Below are 19,158 nucleotides of genomic sequence, written 5' to 3' on the forward strand. Positions count from 1 at the left end.
CTCAGCCTCCCAAGTGACATTATTGTATAAAATCCAAGCATAATCACTGATGACTGAAAGTTTTACTCTGTGATTATGGTGATGTAGTTACAGGAGAAACATCAACCCTACTTTGTTAAAGAAACAACAAACCACCCGTACTTGGAAGCTATAGTTAGGATCTCTTTATGTTTTAAAGATGAGAGGGTGGGAAAATCTAGATTTCTTTCCTCATGTAAAATATACTTTATTCTTATTTTTAGTTTAAGTTTTTATTCTTTTTTGTATATTCCACCTCCAGACTGGACTGACATCCTTACACCTTGCAGCTCAAGAGGATAAAGTGAACGTAGCTGAAATACTCACAAAACATGGTGCAAACCAAGATGCTCAGACAAAGGTAAATCATGAAGTGGCTGCTGTCTTCAGTGTGCCAAAGGATGCTACCTTTGTAAAAGGAATGTTCCACTGAGCTTGCAGTTTTATTCATTTGTTCTCTTATTTTAGCTTGGTTATACACCTTTAATTGTGGCATGTCACTATGGAAACATCAAAATGGTGAATTTTCTTCTCAAGCAGGGAGCAAATGTCAATGCTAAAACAAAGGTAAAGAATTTTTCATTGTTTGCTTTTGCTCTTTATTACGAACCTGGTAACAGAGCGCTGGGAATACATACCTTTTCACTAGGAAACTGTAATTATTGCATGGTAGGTATCAGCATGTGGTGAGTGGTGATTGTAGCAGAACACTCGGCTACATCTCATCCAGTAGTGCTCACAGCAAAAAAGTCAGTTAACTCTTTGGGAGTATGAAAAAAGGAGATAGAAAATCAGTTTCATTGTTTATTTGTCTTTGTATTTGGAAACTAAGAAGTGTGAGCTTGTTTCTGATTTCCTTTACACATGGCTTACACCTGTGTGCTGCCAAACCAGTAAGTAACAGTTCAGACTCTTTGAGGGTGACGCCAGGTTCTCTCCAAACTGCTGGGAAAAGAGTGGGAAGGATTACCACTGCTCAGTGTGTGGGTGGTGTAACTCTGGGAGAGGAAGCAGCTGTGATGTGAGAATGCAGCTTTGGTGGGGGTGTTTTGTGTTTTTTTGTCTGTTTTGGGGTTTTTTTGTGTGTGTGTGGTTTGGTTTTGTGGTTTTTTGTTGTTTTTTGTTTGTTCGGGGGTTTTTTGTTTGGTTTTTTGTTTGTTTTTTGTGGGATATCTGGGCACACTGTTACTGACAAGTTGGACCCTATAGCCAAGGTCTGAACAAAACCTGCTGACTTCAGCAGTTGAACACCAACAGCTGAATGTGATGCATTTTGTAGCAAAAATTGTCTATCTTCTGAGTGTACACATAGAGGTTCTGGTGACAGCGACAGCATATTGCATCCCAGATACCATCACATCACCCTTACCAGAAAGTGGAAGCTAACTCCGGAGCTGCAGAGCTTCAGCTTAATTAAAGCAGACTTGAGGCAGTCACTTCTAGTTTCAGATTGAATGTTTTGGGATCAATCTGAAGAAGCCCATTAATACTTCTGGTGACATACTTAGTAGTAAGATTCAATGCAAATTGCAGGCTTGTGATCTGCTGGTCCCTCTGACCAGCTGCTGTCTCCAGCTGTGACCTCTGAGGTGGATTTGTTTCCCAAAGTAGCCCTGTACAAGTACTGTAGTAGTAGTAATGTACAAGTACTGTAGTAGTAGTAATGTACAAGTAGACTTTTTTACTTGTCACATCTTATTGTGGTAAGAAAGAGCGAAGTAAATAAATAAAAGCTGCTGGCCCTCCCCTGGTGATATCACCCCAAACTAATGGACAAAACCCAGGGATTCCAAAAGAACAGGCAATAGTACTAGAAAAAACAGCTGATAATCTATAAAGCAAATGCTAACAGGATCCAAATGATAGCTGCCAAGGCATTCAGCTTAAGTATTTGGAGGCTAACTGAAGGGACAGCGCCTTTAGTATTAGATCTCACTCTCTAAGGGGCCATTGGGCCAGATTCTGAGGCTATTTCCCCATGTATTTCACTTATTTAGAATCATTTCAGTAATGTCAGCAACTTTGTATATGTGTGAGGCAGTGGTTCTCCAAAATCCCACACCCAGGGAGCAATAAAAACACTGGCAATCTGTCAGCTAGTACTGTGGACTGAGTTTAAAGAGAAAATCCATCATGACTGGATTTAGGATAGGCATGTTAAAAAATAAGTAACCCCTGTTGCAGCTTAGTCTTTAACTAGAGTAGAGAAAGGCTGCGTGATGCTTTGTGCATCTCCAGTGAAAAATAATGTGGCTGAATTCTGTTTTTGAAGGACTGTACTAATATTTAAGTAAAGATGGTGAATTTTCTTTGTGCTACAACCTACCGTAAAATCCTCCTTCAGTTTCCTAATAGTCCATGCAAGCATAAAAACAAGAACTGTAACAGCCCTGAACTATCACTATTTAATGAGTAGCACAAAACATTCCTGGCATCTGTTTGTTTGCAAGAGAACTCTCAGAGTGTGTTTGTCAGAGGCTGCCCATAGGCTTTACGTAAGTGTACAGTGAGATCAACTCAGTGTTTTCTTCCAGTTTATTCTCTGCTTGCTTGCAAAGCCAATTGCAAATCATTTTGTAAATAAACTGACTGGACTCACACAAAATGCCATCTCAGATACACTGTCTGAAGTACACTTTAGTTAACTTTCTGTTTTATCACCTTAGAATGAATCACTGGAGCAGATAAGTATATGAAGATAAGAGTGTTTATTAATACAGACATTGTGTACATGTTTTTAAGTGTAATTACTGCTTGTTCCAGCCTTTTGAAGGCAAAGCAAAGGTAAATTTAATTGACATTAGTAATAGGTATGTGTTGTTAGCCTTTTAAAAGCAAATAGACTCAAATCATTGCTGTTAAAAATTATATGTTTTTTAAATCGACTCAAATACTTTAAAGGCAAACCCTGGGGCTTCTGTAGGGCACTAATATGTGAGAGTAAGAAGCCTGTTCTCTGCCTCAGCTGTGACCCTATGTCTTTTGTGTGCCACTTGAACTTTACTGTTCCTTATTGTTTCTCCCTCTGATTTAGGAAATGAGGGAATTATCTGTCTTTCCAGAAACTGTTTATATTGTGAGATGAAAAATGATTTGTGAATAAAAGTGTTTTCTTCCTGTATATTTTCATTAATCTGGAGAAGAAATGTTATTAGCAGTGAAGATTTATTATCCTTTGGTTGATTGATGGCATAATTTCTTCCTGAAATACCTCAAAAAGACTGGAAGCAAGCAAGGGGAAGTGTTTAATCTAATTACTGGTGGCTGTTGTTCTTTCATTTCTGCTTTTCATAACCACTGTGGACAACAGAACGGGTACACCCCTCTTCACCAAGCTGCTCAACAAGGCCACACTCACATCATCAACGTCCTTCTCCAGCATGGGGCCAAGCCCAATGCCATCACCACTGTAAGTTGTGAAGTCGCAGTGGGAACTTGTTTCCCTGGACAGTTCTTCACTTTGCTTTCTCTTTTTAGGTCTTAGCATTTGTTATGGTGAAAGTATTCCTCATACAGCTGGTTGTCAGATGTGTAAATGTAACTTCCTCTTCTTCTCCTTATCATTTTAAGATAGTTCTGATCAGATCTCACTCACTGTGCCCTAAGCTTAAAAGTGAGGCAGGGAAGCTGGTTTCTGAGCTGCAGGGTCAGGATGGACACAGCTGCCTCTGCTGTGCTTGCTCAGTTGGCCTCTGCCTTACACATCTGTAAATTAGTATCTCAATAATGATTTTTCCAGAAGAATTAAGGGGGAATCAGAACCTGGGCTTTTTTGAAGGTTTAGCCCCAAATTTCTCTCCTTCTATCTACTGGATCTGTTTCAGGTTCTTACTGAGTTCACTGATGTTAATGCCTCTTCAAAGACCATCCGTAACCTCTGGTGCAGCTCTTGCTCTGCAGTCAGCATGAATGCAACTGTCCTATTTCATGCTGATGTTGTTACTAGTCACCTCTAATTGGGTACCCTTTAAAATGCAGCCAGAATGGCCAAAACACATGTCATTCCCACAAATGGATCGGGTTTCCATGTACATACATTGTGCATGCTTAAATCAGCCCTGGTACCCTGTTTGGTCTTGGAATGATCACATCGACTAATCATCTGTGAAGTTATCTAAAATAGCAGTTTATGCACCAGATCGCCATGCAAGAAACCATTGTAGTTAGCTTCTGGAGCTGTAGGTATTGTTGGACATATTCAATTGATAGTCTTACTCACTTTCAGTCCTCATGTTGGGGCTGTTATGCCCAATGTAACCCAGATTTTAGCAGAGCCTCAAGCATATGTTCACTGCACCATTTGCATTTTGTCTCAGGTACTAGATCTGTCCTTGTCCACACACAGCAGCCTCTAGTTTGAGATTAGAGAGAAGACACCTTGTAAGGGGATATGAAAGTGGGATAGGAGCAGTTAATGTGCAAGTGACAGTAGCAGTCAAAGTATTTGTGCTGTGAAGATGCTAATCTATTAATTTTGTGCCGCTAATCCACAAATGGTGTGTTGCTTCAGGGTTCCTGAGCTAGAGTAACCTAAGTTATCGATAACTAAAGCCAGTAATGAAGCAGAGAGAAGCCCTGAGGCTGATACCCAGCGCACTGTGTGGTAGTATCACAAAAGAAATCATTTCAGTGTAAAGAGCAGCATAGTGGCTTTCCATGGTTCTCCTGGTAGGCCAGCATGTTGTCTTTTATTCAGTGCAAAACAACGTAAAACAATTCTGTATAGAGCTTTTAATAAAGAATTAAGGAACATGTCCCTTCCTCCATTGTCAAGGTTACGTGACAGAGGGACCAGGTGATGAAATGGAGATAAATAGGCTTAAGCATGTACTAAATTATCATTTTAATTTCCATTTGATGAATGGCACATCTGTTACCATGGACGTTTAAGTGGCAAGTAAGTTTATTTAGATGGACTTTCATTTCCCACCCCAAATCTTAAATAGGTTGGGTTTGAGTCTGTTAAATGATTAGCTTTTTTGTACTTTTGTTGGACATGTGTTTTTATGGTAGGGAGGAATAGAAGTGTATGCTGACAGTACAGTTGTAATCTTCTATTCCCCAAAGAGAGGATTGTACCTGATAAAGACTTAACAGTTTCAACTGGAAGTGAAACTGTAATATTTTCTTTTTTTGTTTGTAGTTAGAGTACTTCTGATGTGAAGCCATTTTTGCAAAATAAAACAAACTTCTGCAAACTAGACATGATGTGTATAGTGAAATTTGAGCACTAAAGGGTTAAACCATAGTGGGGGTTTATTTAGCATAGCAGGCAGATGTGTGTTGTGTTGCCATGGCGATCAGGGTTACAGTCTTAAGGAAGTTACAAAGACAGTCAGATGTAACGATTTAAAACCAGTGATTTTTCTAGGCTGTGCCTTGTTTTGGATGGAAATGCTGGCTCATGCAGTGTTGAGAGTGAGCTCATTGGTTCAATTCACAGTCCTCCCTCTCACTGTGCTCTCTCTCCCCCCTTCTCTCTTCTCTCTCCAGAATGGTAACACTGCCTTAGCTATTGCAAGGCGGCTGGGATATATCTCAGTGGTCGATACGCTGAAGGTTGTAACGGAGGAGATTACTACCACCACAACTGTGAGTTGAGAAGAATTCAAATGTCTCTATTCAGAATGTTGTCTTTCTCTTCGTCCTTCAGGCTCTCTGTGTAACTCTGTCCTTTTTTGTTTTGTTTTCTGGTTTTAGCCCTCCTCCCCTTCCCTTTTTGTTGGATTCTTGCAAAAGTGCTCTCATATTTTCAGTGTATCTTTTAAGCAGTGCAACACAACAGTCTTCACTGAGCTAGGTAACAGAATTGGTGTGCATACAGATGGAGAACTACTCAAAAGCAGAGTAAAACCTTTTTCTGGGTATGGTCTCAGCTGCAAACCCAGACTTTCCAGAAGTTTGTGAATTGTCATTTAAGTCCTGTCCTGTTTCTCTGTTTCTCTTTTCATGTCTCCTTTTCATTTTCTCTTTATGTTTCTACACTTCAACACCTACTGAGGCTCAACCATTGTAGCACACCACAGCAAATTTTAGCATTTGGGGTGTACCAGTGGTGGACTCATGCCAAGCTTAATGGTGCTCACTAGATGGCTCTGAATCACATCGATCGTGTTATTCAAGTCCATTTCAGTTCAAGTAGATACTGTTCTTCCAAAATACAAAAGAATCTTTCCTTATGTGCTCAGTCCTCTCAGTCCTCCACATTCTTAATAGTCTGTATTTTGACTTTAGGGCTTGTGAATAGCCTGTGCTGAACAACAGCAAGGTGGTTCTGTCACTTTAAACCAGGAAAAAGGATATATTCTGACACCCTGGGAGGGGAAGGTTTTATCCTCTTGGACTTTTACCTCCCATCTAGAAGTGTTCTAGCAGGTAGGAAGGGAGAACATTTAGAAAGAATGTATAATTTAAGACATTAATTTTAATTTAAATTTTCATTACCTCATTTTGTCTTGAAACACTATTTTAAAGTCATATTGGCTTGTGTTGTTTGGGTTTTTTTAATGCAAAGGAGATGAACAGTATAGAAAACGTGTAAAATCTAGCTGTCACTTAGGAACTTGAAGCTGTAAAAAGCCACAAATTACTTGGAAGATGCCACTGTTCGATTGAGGAGAGGGTTAGAGGAAAGGAAGAAATCCAAAGTGTCTTCCAAAGGTAAAGAAACGGGAAAATACTTCTGGATTTGTCATATGCTGACAGCAGGCCCACTGATAGGAGCAGAGGAAGATGGAATAAAAGTAACACGGCATAAGGTTACAAATAGAGTGAGCCATAATTTATTAATGACCTGCAAAGATCAGACTGAGTCAGGTTTGGACAAGAAATGCCAGCAGAATTCCAGAAGTCTCTTAACAAAGACTGGGTGTTTTTGATAGTTTTGATAGTAGTTGTTTCATATTGTTGTTTAACCAAATAGCACATCCCACGTGTGCGCACGTAAACACCTGTGCATCTATTCAGAGATTTAGAAACAGAAAACCTACATAAAATCTTTGGAGAAACTTTAGCTCTTCAAAAGTATGGTTTTTAGCCTCACCTGTCACCTTTGATGTGTCCTGACACATTTTTCCCATTTATGCCTCATATAAATGGTAACTTCCTTCCTGTTGTACAGTACGTTGCACTGTGGAGCCTCATACCTTGTCATATTTAAGTGTTGGGTACGTTGTAATAACAGGGATTACATGATGAAAAGCCACCTGTGAGTTACTTACTTTGGGTAAATATTTTTTATTTACATACATTTTATTTACATTTAGGGTAATGGGGTTTTTTGCCAGATACCAGACGCCTGGGGTTTAGGACTGAATCAAATACTGAACTTTACTTGCATATTTGACCTGTAATGCTTGCATATAAGAGAGATATGAAATCTTGAACTGTGTCTGTGTGGAAAGTACTGCTCTTAAAAGTCAGGTGGGAAACCTCCATAAAGTCAGCAAATTTTTTAGCCATGACTTTGTCTGAATCCTGTGCTTTAGGCATATAGGGAATATGATCCTCTGGTGGTGGTGTTCATGGTGGGGAATGTTGATTAAACGTAATTCAGAGCCTAAAAAGGACGGCTAAGTAACAGGCACCCTCTGCAAACGGAGTTCTCCAGATGGTGGTGAGATTGGTGTTGCCAAACCAGAACACAGCATTTAGCACAGAAAAAAAGGTGCTGTCACCATAGCTACCTCATTCTCTGAGGTTGTAGCTGAGTGCTGCAGAGCAGATCTTAGATGAGCTGATGCTTTATTGATATTCAAGTCACTGGCATTTGAGATGAGAAGAAGGTCTCCAGTGCCAAGGCTTTTGGTCTAACTTTGAATAAGTCTTCCTGTTACTTGCATTAGTGTAATTATCAGTGCAGCCACATGAATATAAAGCAACAGAGAGAATAAACTGCGCTTATGTTTACTCACAGATTAGATATATATGGAAATAAATCAGAATAAGCCAGACTTTCAAAGTCTGGGTATGCAATTAAGTTTTGGGGTATTTCCACAAACAGGTCCCTGTGAACAAATGAATAATGGAATTCTTAGTGGAACAGAACAGTAGGAAGTTTGAGAAATATATATTGAGTGATTTTCAAAGTGGGGTGAGATACAGATTTTAAATGTTGGGAGTGTTTGACACTTCCAATGTACCTTTCAGTTACAAAACAAAACAAACAAAAAAACCCTAAAAACCCAACAGAACAACCCCAAAACAAAGCAAACCCCATCTAATATTTAAAAACATTAATTCACAACTTTGGTTTGGAATTGATGTAGAATCCATGATCCTTGCTGCGTTCAGTATTCCAGAGACTTTTTGTTCTTCTGAAACATGCCTATGCACACACACACACACACACTTGTAATTCTGCTTTCCAAGCTTTGTTTCAGTTGTTAATATAGGTAATAATTTTCTGTGACTAGAGCGAAAATCAGAAATGAAGTATCATTACTTCTGTGTAAATAAAGAATGTCTGTGAGCCTTAGTCAGAGACCAGTTTGTTATCTAGGGGCCTGTAAAAACCTAGTTTAGGAATAAATTAATGTCATGATAAATGATAAACATATTATTACTTACTAGCTACTAGGGCCTGCAGAGGTAAGTTAATCAAAAGACAGTGTACAACATTTCTCTATACCTGTCACTTGTAGACTAGAGTATTGTAGTATCCCTTCACATCTGTGTTCTTCTAATTGAAGGGATTATGTATGTAAGGTGAGTTGGGAACTCCCAAGTCCAAGCTAAGGTTAGATACCAAGTTCTCTTAATTAGATTTTGGTCATAGGGCGACAAACCAAACCTAGCATTTGTGACTTGTAGGCAGACCCTTTCATTTCCCTTTCCTCCTGCCTTTGTTTCCTTCCTCTCTTCCCCGCCCAGACTTCTCAGTTATCTTGTGCAGGGAGCATATAAACTGTCAATAGAGAATTTGCAGTACACTTCGTGTAGGTGGCAATTGCAATGCCAGTAAATTGGTACTCACATACTATACTTTCCACTTCACTTGAATAATACACAGCCGCCTTCACCTGGGTTTATTCCTTTAGCCCAGTGTCAGTGACTTTTATTTTTAATTTAGGATGTATTTGTTAACTTAATGCTGTATTGTTGAAGAGATGAGGTCAGTGTTACCTGAATGAGAGCGTCCTCCCCATCTGCCATTCCTGGCTTTATTATCCTACTGCTGCCTGACATTTCTATCTGAGGAAAGCCTTGGAAATGCAGGGGAGGGGCAAAGTCATATTGGTAGAGGCATTGGGTGAGTATAAACCAGCTTTCAACACAAAATGTGTTCTGAAAAACACTGAAAGAGAAATAGTGAATTTTCTTGAATCATAAGAGGGTAAGAGGGAATTCAGGAGGCTTGATTGGGATTGCCATTTGAAGGAAAGGGTATTGTTCTTTCCCCGTACTTCAGAAGGGTGAAATTAAAACTGTTGTCACACTTAAATAGAATTAAAAAAGGAGACTTTTAAAACAAATTTCCTAATTACACTGTTGGTAACGTTGTTATTTATAAAAGTGCAGTATGCTACAATAACCTAAACCACATCTTTGTTGCTTCATTAGAGAACAGTAAAACAGAATTGGGAAATACCTGGTAGGTTTTGTGCAGCCAAAACTGCTATTGACTTTACTGCTTGATATCAATGGCAGTGGCCATTTTTGTAAAAGCATGTTGCATAAGGAACTTGGGATTTGGCTAACGTTAATTATCCCTCTTTCACCACTTCTGCATGGAATGTTAATTCATGCTCAATAGATAACATGTCCAGTGGGGAATAAAGTACTGCCTGGGTGGGAGTTTTGCAAGATGCATTCTCCTGACATCCCTTTCCATGCCAAAGGGACATGTCTGCTCCAGCATACCTGAAAGGACTCCCCTCCATGGCTCCTCAGCTCAGCTCACTGTGGGTCTGGGTGGAAATACTGGTTTTTCTAATGTGATTAATGCTTTTCTGATCACTGCACTTTTTAAAGTCCTTGTCATTTTGTCTCCTGTACCATAACACACTGAACAGTTTCCTGCAGGCAACTTTTTCACACCTTGCACTTCCTATGCTTTGTCTCATGTTCATCTCCTTCTCCAGTGTGTGTCTTGACACTAAAAGGTTGTCCCCATTCTTGATTCATTACCCCTGAATATCTTCTGTTTCCTTCTGCAAGTCAGTTATGAAGATAAAGTAATATTAAAATGAATCTTCTGGTGTTGTGTTCTGTGCTCTCAGGCTTAAGCAGTGTCCTCCCAGCAGTCCTTGGTACATACTTGCTTTGTATCACAATATTTAAAGCTTTTAGGTGTACAAAACACATCAAAATCTTCCAATAACTATTTTTTTATCCCTAATGTGTATGTGATTTTGGGGAATATATGTGATTTATAAAAAGGATATCATTAATATGCAGTGTAGTCACTTTTGGGGGGAGAGAGAAATGCTTCAAGTGATCTCTGTCAATCCCTCACATCTTTTTTTAGTTTAAAAATTTCACATAATTCATAACTTCATTTCCAAATGTTTTACAATTCAGTAATTCCCATATGCCACATACAATTTTTTGAAGCTCTTGTGTAGATTTTACCTAATTCATTAAAAATCATCTTGGAAACATGAAGCTGAATTGTTCTACATGCACCATTTATAAATAAATTTGCTGAGAGCTCTTTTCTTTTATTCCTCTGACCAGCTCATTATGTTGATGTTTTTGTACTTCTCTGCCAGAATAAATGTTACCTTATATACAGCACTAAGAATAGGAGCTTCTGGAGTAAGAATGGAAAAGGAACTTAGGGGAAGGGGAAGCACATTATAAAATGTCTCAGCAGATCCCACTGCTGTTGCTGTTGCAAATATCCTGCTGTAAGCTTTGTTGCTTCTTTTGGGTGTTTAATTTGAGGCTTGATGATTCTGTCTTTGCAGACTGTGACAGAGAAGCACAAGCTAAATGTACCTGAGACAATGACTGAGGTCCTGGATGTTTCAGACGAAGAAGGTGAGCAGCTTTGCTAAATTCCTGTTCCATATCACTTATCTAACCTTTAACACAGGCTCCAGATAGATGCTGAAGTACTTTGCCATCTTCATTTTGTAGTGCTTGAAATGAAGTTCTATGTAATGGCCTTTTAAATGATGTAATCACTATGGCATTTGGATAAAAATGCCCAAAGTTGACCCAAAGGAAAATTCTGGACTCCATATCTGTTTTCAGTACATTTCTTGAGATTTTAGTATTCAAATGTAGAGCTGTTCCATGTAGATCTGGGTAGATCGAATTGCAGAATTCGAATGTAGAGCTGGATTTGACCCTCCCAGAAAGAGGAATCTGAGCAGTAAATGTTTTGGATCAATGCCACCTATTGTAGATACATATATCTAAGAGTCCTGCCTGATTGGAAACATATGTGTAAAGATACTTAAGGTGGAAGGTGAGGAGACTTTTCCCTTGAGGGAGCTTTTGGCACCCATGACACTCAGATATGGCTTGACATGAAGTGTCAACATGCTAATAGGTTTGACACTTTGGTTTCAGAGTCTGTTGTATGTGCAGACAGGAGGCATATGTTGTACTGACCATATGTACATATGTTGTAAGTCCCAAGAAGGTGTCTGTGAACTGGAGGGATTGATGAAGTACCATGGTTTTATACAGCACAGAATGAAGGAAATGGCTTTAAAACATCCCTTTCTAAAAGGACACAGATGACTTCTAAATTTTAATCACAGGCATCTTATAAATAGACACACATTTGCAAGATTTTTCTAAGTTGCTTTACTCTTGTCAGTGTTAACTAATATTACAGTATGTTACAATGCCATTTTATGGTTATTGATTCATGCAAATAATTGGTGAAGTGACTAGTTTCAGAAAGTCATAGGGATTTAGTAACACAGGCTGCAGGGTTGGGTTGTTTTCTTTTACAAAGAATATAAATGCACTTGTGGGTCTAAATGGGACTGGATGTTAATGGCATTCATGTTCCTAAGCTGCTCATATTGCTTTTTGAGATGGGATTTATGCTGATAAATGTATTACAGGCTTGAGAAACTATGACGCCTAGGCTTTAGCTACTACTTTTTCTTTAATGCTTGCAGAGCTGCAAGTGGAAGCAAATAAGTGTGATTCAAAGCAAATTATTTTCTGCTGCATCGTGATCAGGGAAATGATTTCTCAGGCACAGTTTTGATACATTCCCCTGTTTGACAAACATGTAATTACGTGTGTGATTATTGGCCTTAACAGTTTTATAGCCTTGTTTCATTTTGCTGAATTTCCTTCCAGTCTTTTTAAGTGCTATTTAATTGTCTTTGAATTCAAAAGGTCTATTCAAAACAATTTGTATGTTATACAGCCTTTAAACACTCTGATGATGAACGCTTCAGTGATGGTGAAGCATATAATGGCACAGGTGCTGCTAGCAGAAGTTCCTGGAGTAAGACTGACAAACTTTCTGGTTTTTGTTTAACTCAGGTTGTTTGACTTTTTCTGTTAAAGCAACATGAATTTGCTTAATCCAGGTGCCTAACACCGCCCCTTGTTGTTACTCTTGAAGTGTGGTTGTGTGTTTCCTGAAAGGGGGAGGAGGAAGGGAAGCAAGAAATCACAGATGTATTACTTGTATCTGGAATATGTTGGCAGAATTCACTGTGGCCATCCAGCATGACTAATGCTCTCCAGTACTTTGAATTAACATTCTCTGCTTTCTGTTGCCATCTGACATCTCCTGTTTGTCAATAACCAGCATATACAACACAGGTACTCTGGCATGTTGCTGCTCAAGGCTCAATACTGAGCACTTCCACTGATGTATGCCTCTGTGATCCCACTGCAGCTTTTTAAGCAGGTTGGTCAGTTAAAGCACTTCATGCTATTGGCCTTGTAAAACCTGTTTCTTCAGGGAAAACATTCAGGATGTTGTGAAAATTCCTAATGTAGATGGTACTTGTCACAGGAACATAAAGTGGCTGTGGGCAGGAAGACTGCAGGACTGTTTTAATAACAGGGATGAAACTTTTAGTGATGGTATAGTCTTTATAAGGGGGTAGCAAACACATTTCTTTAATGCAGTGTTTCTAGCTGCTTGAAAGTGACATGGTATGTTCTGAAATGAATTAACATGACACAGTAAACCTGCCAGCTGTAATTGTAATTATATAATTACATAATTATATAATTATATAATTATATATTATGAAGCTGAACACGAGAAGAATACTTGAGCAAGTAAGTATTTCAGATTCCATTGCTTATCACTGGAGATAAGTATTTTGCCTGGGAGGCAGTTATATCTCATAGTTGTTTGATGTTAGGTTAATAACATTGTATTCATATACCTAAACCAAAATCAAGTGCAATGACCAATCTTGGATTATATAATAAAGAACCTTGCAATCTATTAGATAGCTCACTTGATATGTGAGGTCATCCTCTAAAAACATTTTTCAATATTTTGAATGGACCGAGATTTTTTTTTAAAAAACAAGAATTTTTTTTTAAAAAACAAGAAAACATTTTTTTAATTAGATTACTGTTTTTGAGCTGATAAGTATCAGAGCTAAGTAGAAGCGTGTTGTGTATTGTAAGGGAAAGAAGCATGCACGCCAGTAACAGTTGCGATGAAATTGAATTCGTAAGCTTTTTGTGCAGGGAACATGGAAGAAGTGAATAAAAGGAAGCTTCATAAGCTAAGAAAAAACATGATTATAGAAAAATCCTACTTCGTTTCCTATAAGCCTGTTATGTGGTCCTACACGTATTGGATATTCTGTGCCATTAGTAAGTGTTTCCTGCTTTGTGACCATCAAGACCAAAGAAGTATCAGCACAGGTTTATTCAGCAGTTTACTCATACAACACCATAGAATACACACATGCACATGCATGTTACTGTACTGTGTTTGTACAATAGTCTGCAATGAAAACTACTGAGGGATAATCATCCATTGTTACTTGCTCTGCTTGCACTGTTATTGCAGTACTGTCACTGTTCAGAAGACAATGGCCTGATCTTGCAAGAAAGATTACATAGAATTTCTCCTTGAGGATGGGAATTACCATACAGATTTCCCCAGGACTAGCTGTTGGGTGTTGTGGTTTCCGAAACACCTATGTCAGCAGAAGTGTTTCACGTGCACAGAGTTGTGTTAAAAACCCTGTGATTTTTTTACCATTGTGTCTGGTTTAGCTGTTTGTGTTGCTACAAAGTTTGGTTTTTTAAAGCTGTTGCTACAGAAGAAGCCATTTACACCTGAGAGATACTTACAGCCCTAAAGGGCTGTTGCTGCAACACATCTTGTGAAATGCGTTTTAGTGTCACCTACAGAATTAGGGAAGCTAGAATCACAGAACCATAGAATAGTTAGGGTTGGAAAGGACCTTAAGATCATCCAGTTCCAACCCCCCTGCCATGGGCAGGGACACCTCACACTAAACCATATCACCCAAGGCTTCATCGAGCCTGGCCTTGAACACCACCAGGGATGGAGCATTCACAACCTCCCTGGGCAACCCATTCCAGTACCTCACCACCCTAACAGTAAGGAATTTCTTCCTTATATCCAGTCTAAACCTCTGCTGTTTGAGTTTCAACCCGTTACCCCTTGTCCTATCACTACAGTCCCTAATGAGTCCCCCTTCCCAAGCATTCTTATAGGCCCCCTTCAGATACTGGAAGGCTGCTATGAGGTCTCCACGCAGCCTTCTCTTCTCCAGCCTGAACAGCCCCAACTTTCTCAGCCTGTCTTCATACAGGAGGTGCTCCAGTCCCTGATCATCCTCGTGGCCTCCTCTGGACTTGTTCCAACAGTTCCATGTCCTTTCTATGTTGAGGGCACCAGAACTGCACACAATGCTCCAAGTGAGGTCTCACAAGAGCAGAGTAGAGGGGCAGGATCACCTCCTTTGACCTGCTGGTCACACTCCTTTTGATGCAGCCCAGGATACGGTTGGTTTCTGGGCTGTAAGCACACACTGAAGCTGGCTCATGTTCATTTTCTCATTGACCAACACCCCCAAGTCCTTCTCTGCAAGACTACTCTGAATCTTTTCTCTGCCCAACCTATAGCTGTGCCTGGGATTGCTCCAACAATCAGTTGTTAAGCAATTGTTAAGCACAGGCAGATGTTTCTGTTAGGGCTGAGTCAGTGTAGGCAAACAGGAAGGTCTAGAAAAGGCAGCAACCAATCTTATTAATATATTCCATATATTAATATTGTATTGAGAAGCATGTAGCTGCTCCTCTGTACTCATTCCATGCATTATTTTTGTGGTGTTAGAGCTGCACAGTCTTTGTGTCTCCTAAGTGAGATAGTGCAATAATGAAGGGCTGTATATAGGGGATACAAGAGCAACCAGTAAAGCAGCTTGTTGAAGAGCTCTCATTTGTGTCTATTTGGGCCTGCTCATCTCCTGCTCTTTTCTCAGTCCAGTTAGCTTTCAGAAGCTGTGGTTTCACTGTCTATTTGAGACTGAAGTTCTGGCTGGTGCACGTTCCCACATCCTCTGTTATGTCAGCACAAACGTTTCACCATGTGGTGAACCAACCCAGAGAACTCATCTAGCTGAAAATTAATCTTCCTGTTCTGACAAATTGTTTTTCGGCCAGACTGTTTTTGCAGGTAGAAGGGAGTAGAAAGGCTGACCTAGAGGGTGAGACACCATTGTCAGAAGCAGCTTGGCCCTGAGATGGCTACCATAAAGGTCAGTTCCCAGCACACAGTAATTAATGCTGACAGTTCAGTTTCAGAGAAGGGATAGACAAATGCTGAGTGAGCAATCATGTGCCAGTGGAGTCTCAAAAATCAGCTGGAATTACGGTGTCCAAAGAACAAACAATGACTCTTTCCTGAGGCATGCTTGTGTAAAAGATGCTAGAGAGCCAGCCCTGTGCCTGATTGAGACACAAGGTGATCTTGTTGTTGGTTTGCTGGGGTTTAACTTTCTTTAGAATATATGACAAATAATGAAGTCACCTTAGAGAAAAGGTGATGAGGACATTGAATTTGCTGACGTGTTTCTGGAAATGGAAAGAGCATCATCACATGTCCTTGGATAAGTTATAAAATTAAATATACATTAATGCCTAAATACAATGATGACCCACTACCGGATTGCTGTGTAGAGTTTCTTTGTTTTCTCCTTCTTAATTTTAAAGCTTACTCAAAATCACAGTGCTACATCATTCAAACATATTCAGAGGAGTGGTATCTGTGTCAAAGTGGGGTTTGCTGTCCCTTCATGAATGTGCAGCAGTGACAAGGTAGCATATCTGTGAATTATACATCATCTAAGGACATCAAAAATGTGATCTTAGATACCATAAAGCAGTTCACAGCTAATCCATCCCTGATTACAAGGGGAAAAATCAATTTTGTTATTACAAAAAGAAGTTTTCAGTGTAGACAATTTCTTTTCGAGTGTGGAGAAACAGTCCACAAAGGGAACTTCCAGCCTGCTTAGTAAGTCCAGTTCAGATGCTCACAAAGGACTGAGGAGTTACTGATTTACAGACGGACACACCAATAGGGTTCAGGATTTGTTTCTGTCACTGTTGATAGTTCCCAAATGACTGTGTGGAAGTCACTCCACTTATCCTGGTCTTCCAGCTGTAGAATGGGATAATGATAAGCTGCTCTGCCTGGCATGTTGGGAGCTGTGAAGAAAATGCCACATTTATCCTAGCTGTTTAACCCAACTGGCAACCTAGTTATTGTTCTTAATGTTGTTACTATTAGATGATAATGTGTTCTGGTACCCAAGAATATTATCTTGTCAAAGTGTATAGCTTTGTATTTATGGTAACTGCAGCTTGCACTTTGACAATCAGGCTGAATTCCTTATTAGAATGGAGTCATAGAATCATAGAATAGTTAGGGTTGGAAAGGACCTTAAGATCATCTAGTTCCAATCCTCCTGCCATGGGCAGGGACATCTCACACTAAACCATATCACCCAAGGCTTCATCCAGCCTGGCCTTGAACACTGCCAGGGATGGAGCATTCACAACCTCCCTGGGCAACCCATTCCAGCACCTCACAACAGGAAACAATGCTAAAATATGATAGTGTATTTCCCAAGTGCCTCCACACATAGCCTTAGATTACACTAACACTACAGCATATGTGTGCAGAAGGATCAGTTATGTCTGGGCAGACTTCATTGCTGTTGTGCATAATTCCATTGAAGCAGTGGCGTAAGTAGTTGGAAGATTTAACTTAAGATAAGTTATCTTAAGTAAACCTGAAAGTTAAAGCTGCAGCCTTTGACTGTTCTGGGTTAGGCTTAAGTAAGTTGCTGTTGCTGCACTTTAAAACATGGTGAAGTCAGAGTAACACTGCTGAATTAATTCACACTCTAAATTAAACATCTTATAACCAGTAGTATAAAATGTAGCCAAAGCCTGTTGATTTACAGGAGCTGTGTACTGAAAATACAGGTGAAACCTTCTTTAATGAAATAAATCTGTGCTCAGGAACAACTAGCTGGTGAATAAGAACTGGTTCTTAAAAAATTCACTTATTATAACCTGCACAGAAATTATACCACTGCTTACTTCCCATCTCCTAGGAAACTGTATGCTTAGATGCCATGTAAAGTTTGTGATGCAGCTTCTTGCTGGTACATTCAGAGAAGGTCATCCAAGATGAAGGGAAGTTCTTCTCTGGGAAGCTGCTTTTGTTTATGTGATGTTGCTGAGATTACTTTTTTTTGTCCCCCCTGAGCAAAGTAATAATTGATTTTTTTTTGTTTTTTGTTGTTGTTGTGGGTTTTTTTATTATTATTTTGGTTTTTTAGGGTTTGTTTGGTTTGTTTTTCTTTTAAGTGCCAGATGTGCCAATGAAAGGAAATCTAGAATAATAGAATCATTAGGGTTGGAAGGGACCCTCATGTACTGTCAATATAGAAAGTTCTCAGTATAACGGTTAGCTATTATAATTAGCTATAATTAGCTATTATTATTATTATTAAATCAGTTAATTTTTTGCCTTCCAAAGTCTTACTTGGCTTGTTTCATTAAAATCTTTCATAGAGAATATAGCTTTTTAAAATATCTGATATTTTCATTGGGAAGAAATGAAATTATCTTACTTTTGTTGAGGTAGAACTGCTAAAGGTTGCAGACTTGTGATCATTTTAGTTGAAAAAGAAGAGATTCTGGTTAGCTTGCAAAAATGTTGGTGAAAGTTTCAAAGAAACTGCTGGGTTTTATTTGCATCCATGTTGTTGACACAACGTAGAATTGACCGGATTAGCACTGATAAATGATGCCAGTGACATTTGTAGGTGTTACTCAAACTACAGATGCACATTTGTTAGTGCAAAGAAGGAATAATGTGGGCATGACCAGGAGACGTTGCTGTATTGACTTGTATGGTATTTCCTAAATTGTAGTTTTATGAGCAGTGTTGAGCACTAGATTATTTTCTTCACAGATTGAAGGTATAGGCGAGGCCTGCAATAGCTTGTTCATTGAAGTAAATCATAATCAGCATTTTAAAAGTGGGAAATATAGTTTTGACTGGTCTTATCCGTCTGATCTGAATCTGTCCTTAAAGCTGCTGGATGTTATTCCTGTTCATGATCGATAAGAACTAGTTGCTTTTACATTTGCATTAATCTTCATTAGTTAAAGATTTTATGTCTGCTGACAGTACTTACAAACATCTTGTAGGCAAAGGGAGCTCTCCCAGTCAGGATCATTACCCATTCTGTGGACAGCAGACATCTTGGGCTGTCGTTCTCTGGAATGACATGGCTCTGAAACATGACTTGTGTGTGAGAATATAGGTGGTTTTAATGGCATTTCCTGCCCAGAATTCTGCATGGGATCTGCTTTAGCGCTCCTCTTGTGTCTAATGAAGAGAGCTCATTCAAGCCCTAGTTTGACTGTTCATTCTGTAGTAGTCCCACCACACCTCAGACTTTCAGCATGACAGTTAGTATCAGTGACCTTCCAAACCTTCTGTGGTTTAGGGAGGTCGGGATAGTTTGTTCTGGTCCAGTTCTAAAAGGCAGCACTTTTATTCTTTGCTACCTAGATCCAATGTACCAACTTTATAAATATCATCATAGCTACCTGTGAAATACTGGAATTCATTTTGCAGCAGGTTACCTTGTGAGAAAACAAAATCAAGGCCCCTTACCCTCCACACAG

General features: G+C 39.3%; 1 protein-coding gene across 1 annotated transcript in view; it reads left to right on the forward strand.

Moving 5' to 3' along the window:
• Window positions 1-19,158, forward strand: part of LOC101873589 (ankyrin-2) — a 263,057-nt gene that overhangs the window by 184,761 nt on the left and 59,138 nt on the right. The window contains exons 19-23 of the mRNA XM_034064591.1: window positions 281-379; window positions 487-585; window positions 3,329-3,427; window positions 5,512-5,610; window positions 10,929-11,001. Coding sequence (XP_033920482.1) covers window positions 281-379; window positions 487-585; window positions 3,329-3,427; window positions 5,512-5,610; window positions 10,929-11,001 — 469 coding nt within the window. The remainder of the gene's footprint in view (window positions 1-280; window positions 380-486; window positions 586-3,328; window positions 3,428-5,511; window positions 5,611-10,928; window positions 11,002-19,158) is intronic.

The sequence above is a fragment of the Melopsittacus undulatus genome, chromosome 7 (genome assembly GCF_012275295.1).
Source record: "Melopsittacus undulatus isolate bMelUnd1 chromosome 7, bMelUnd1.mat.Z, whole genome shotgun sequence".
Taxonomy (NCBI): domain Eukaryota; kingdom Metazoa; phylum Chordata; class Aves; order Psittaciformes; family Psittaculidae; genus Melopsittacus; species Melopsittacus undulatus.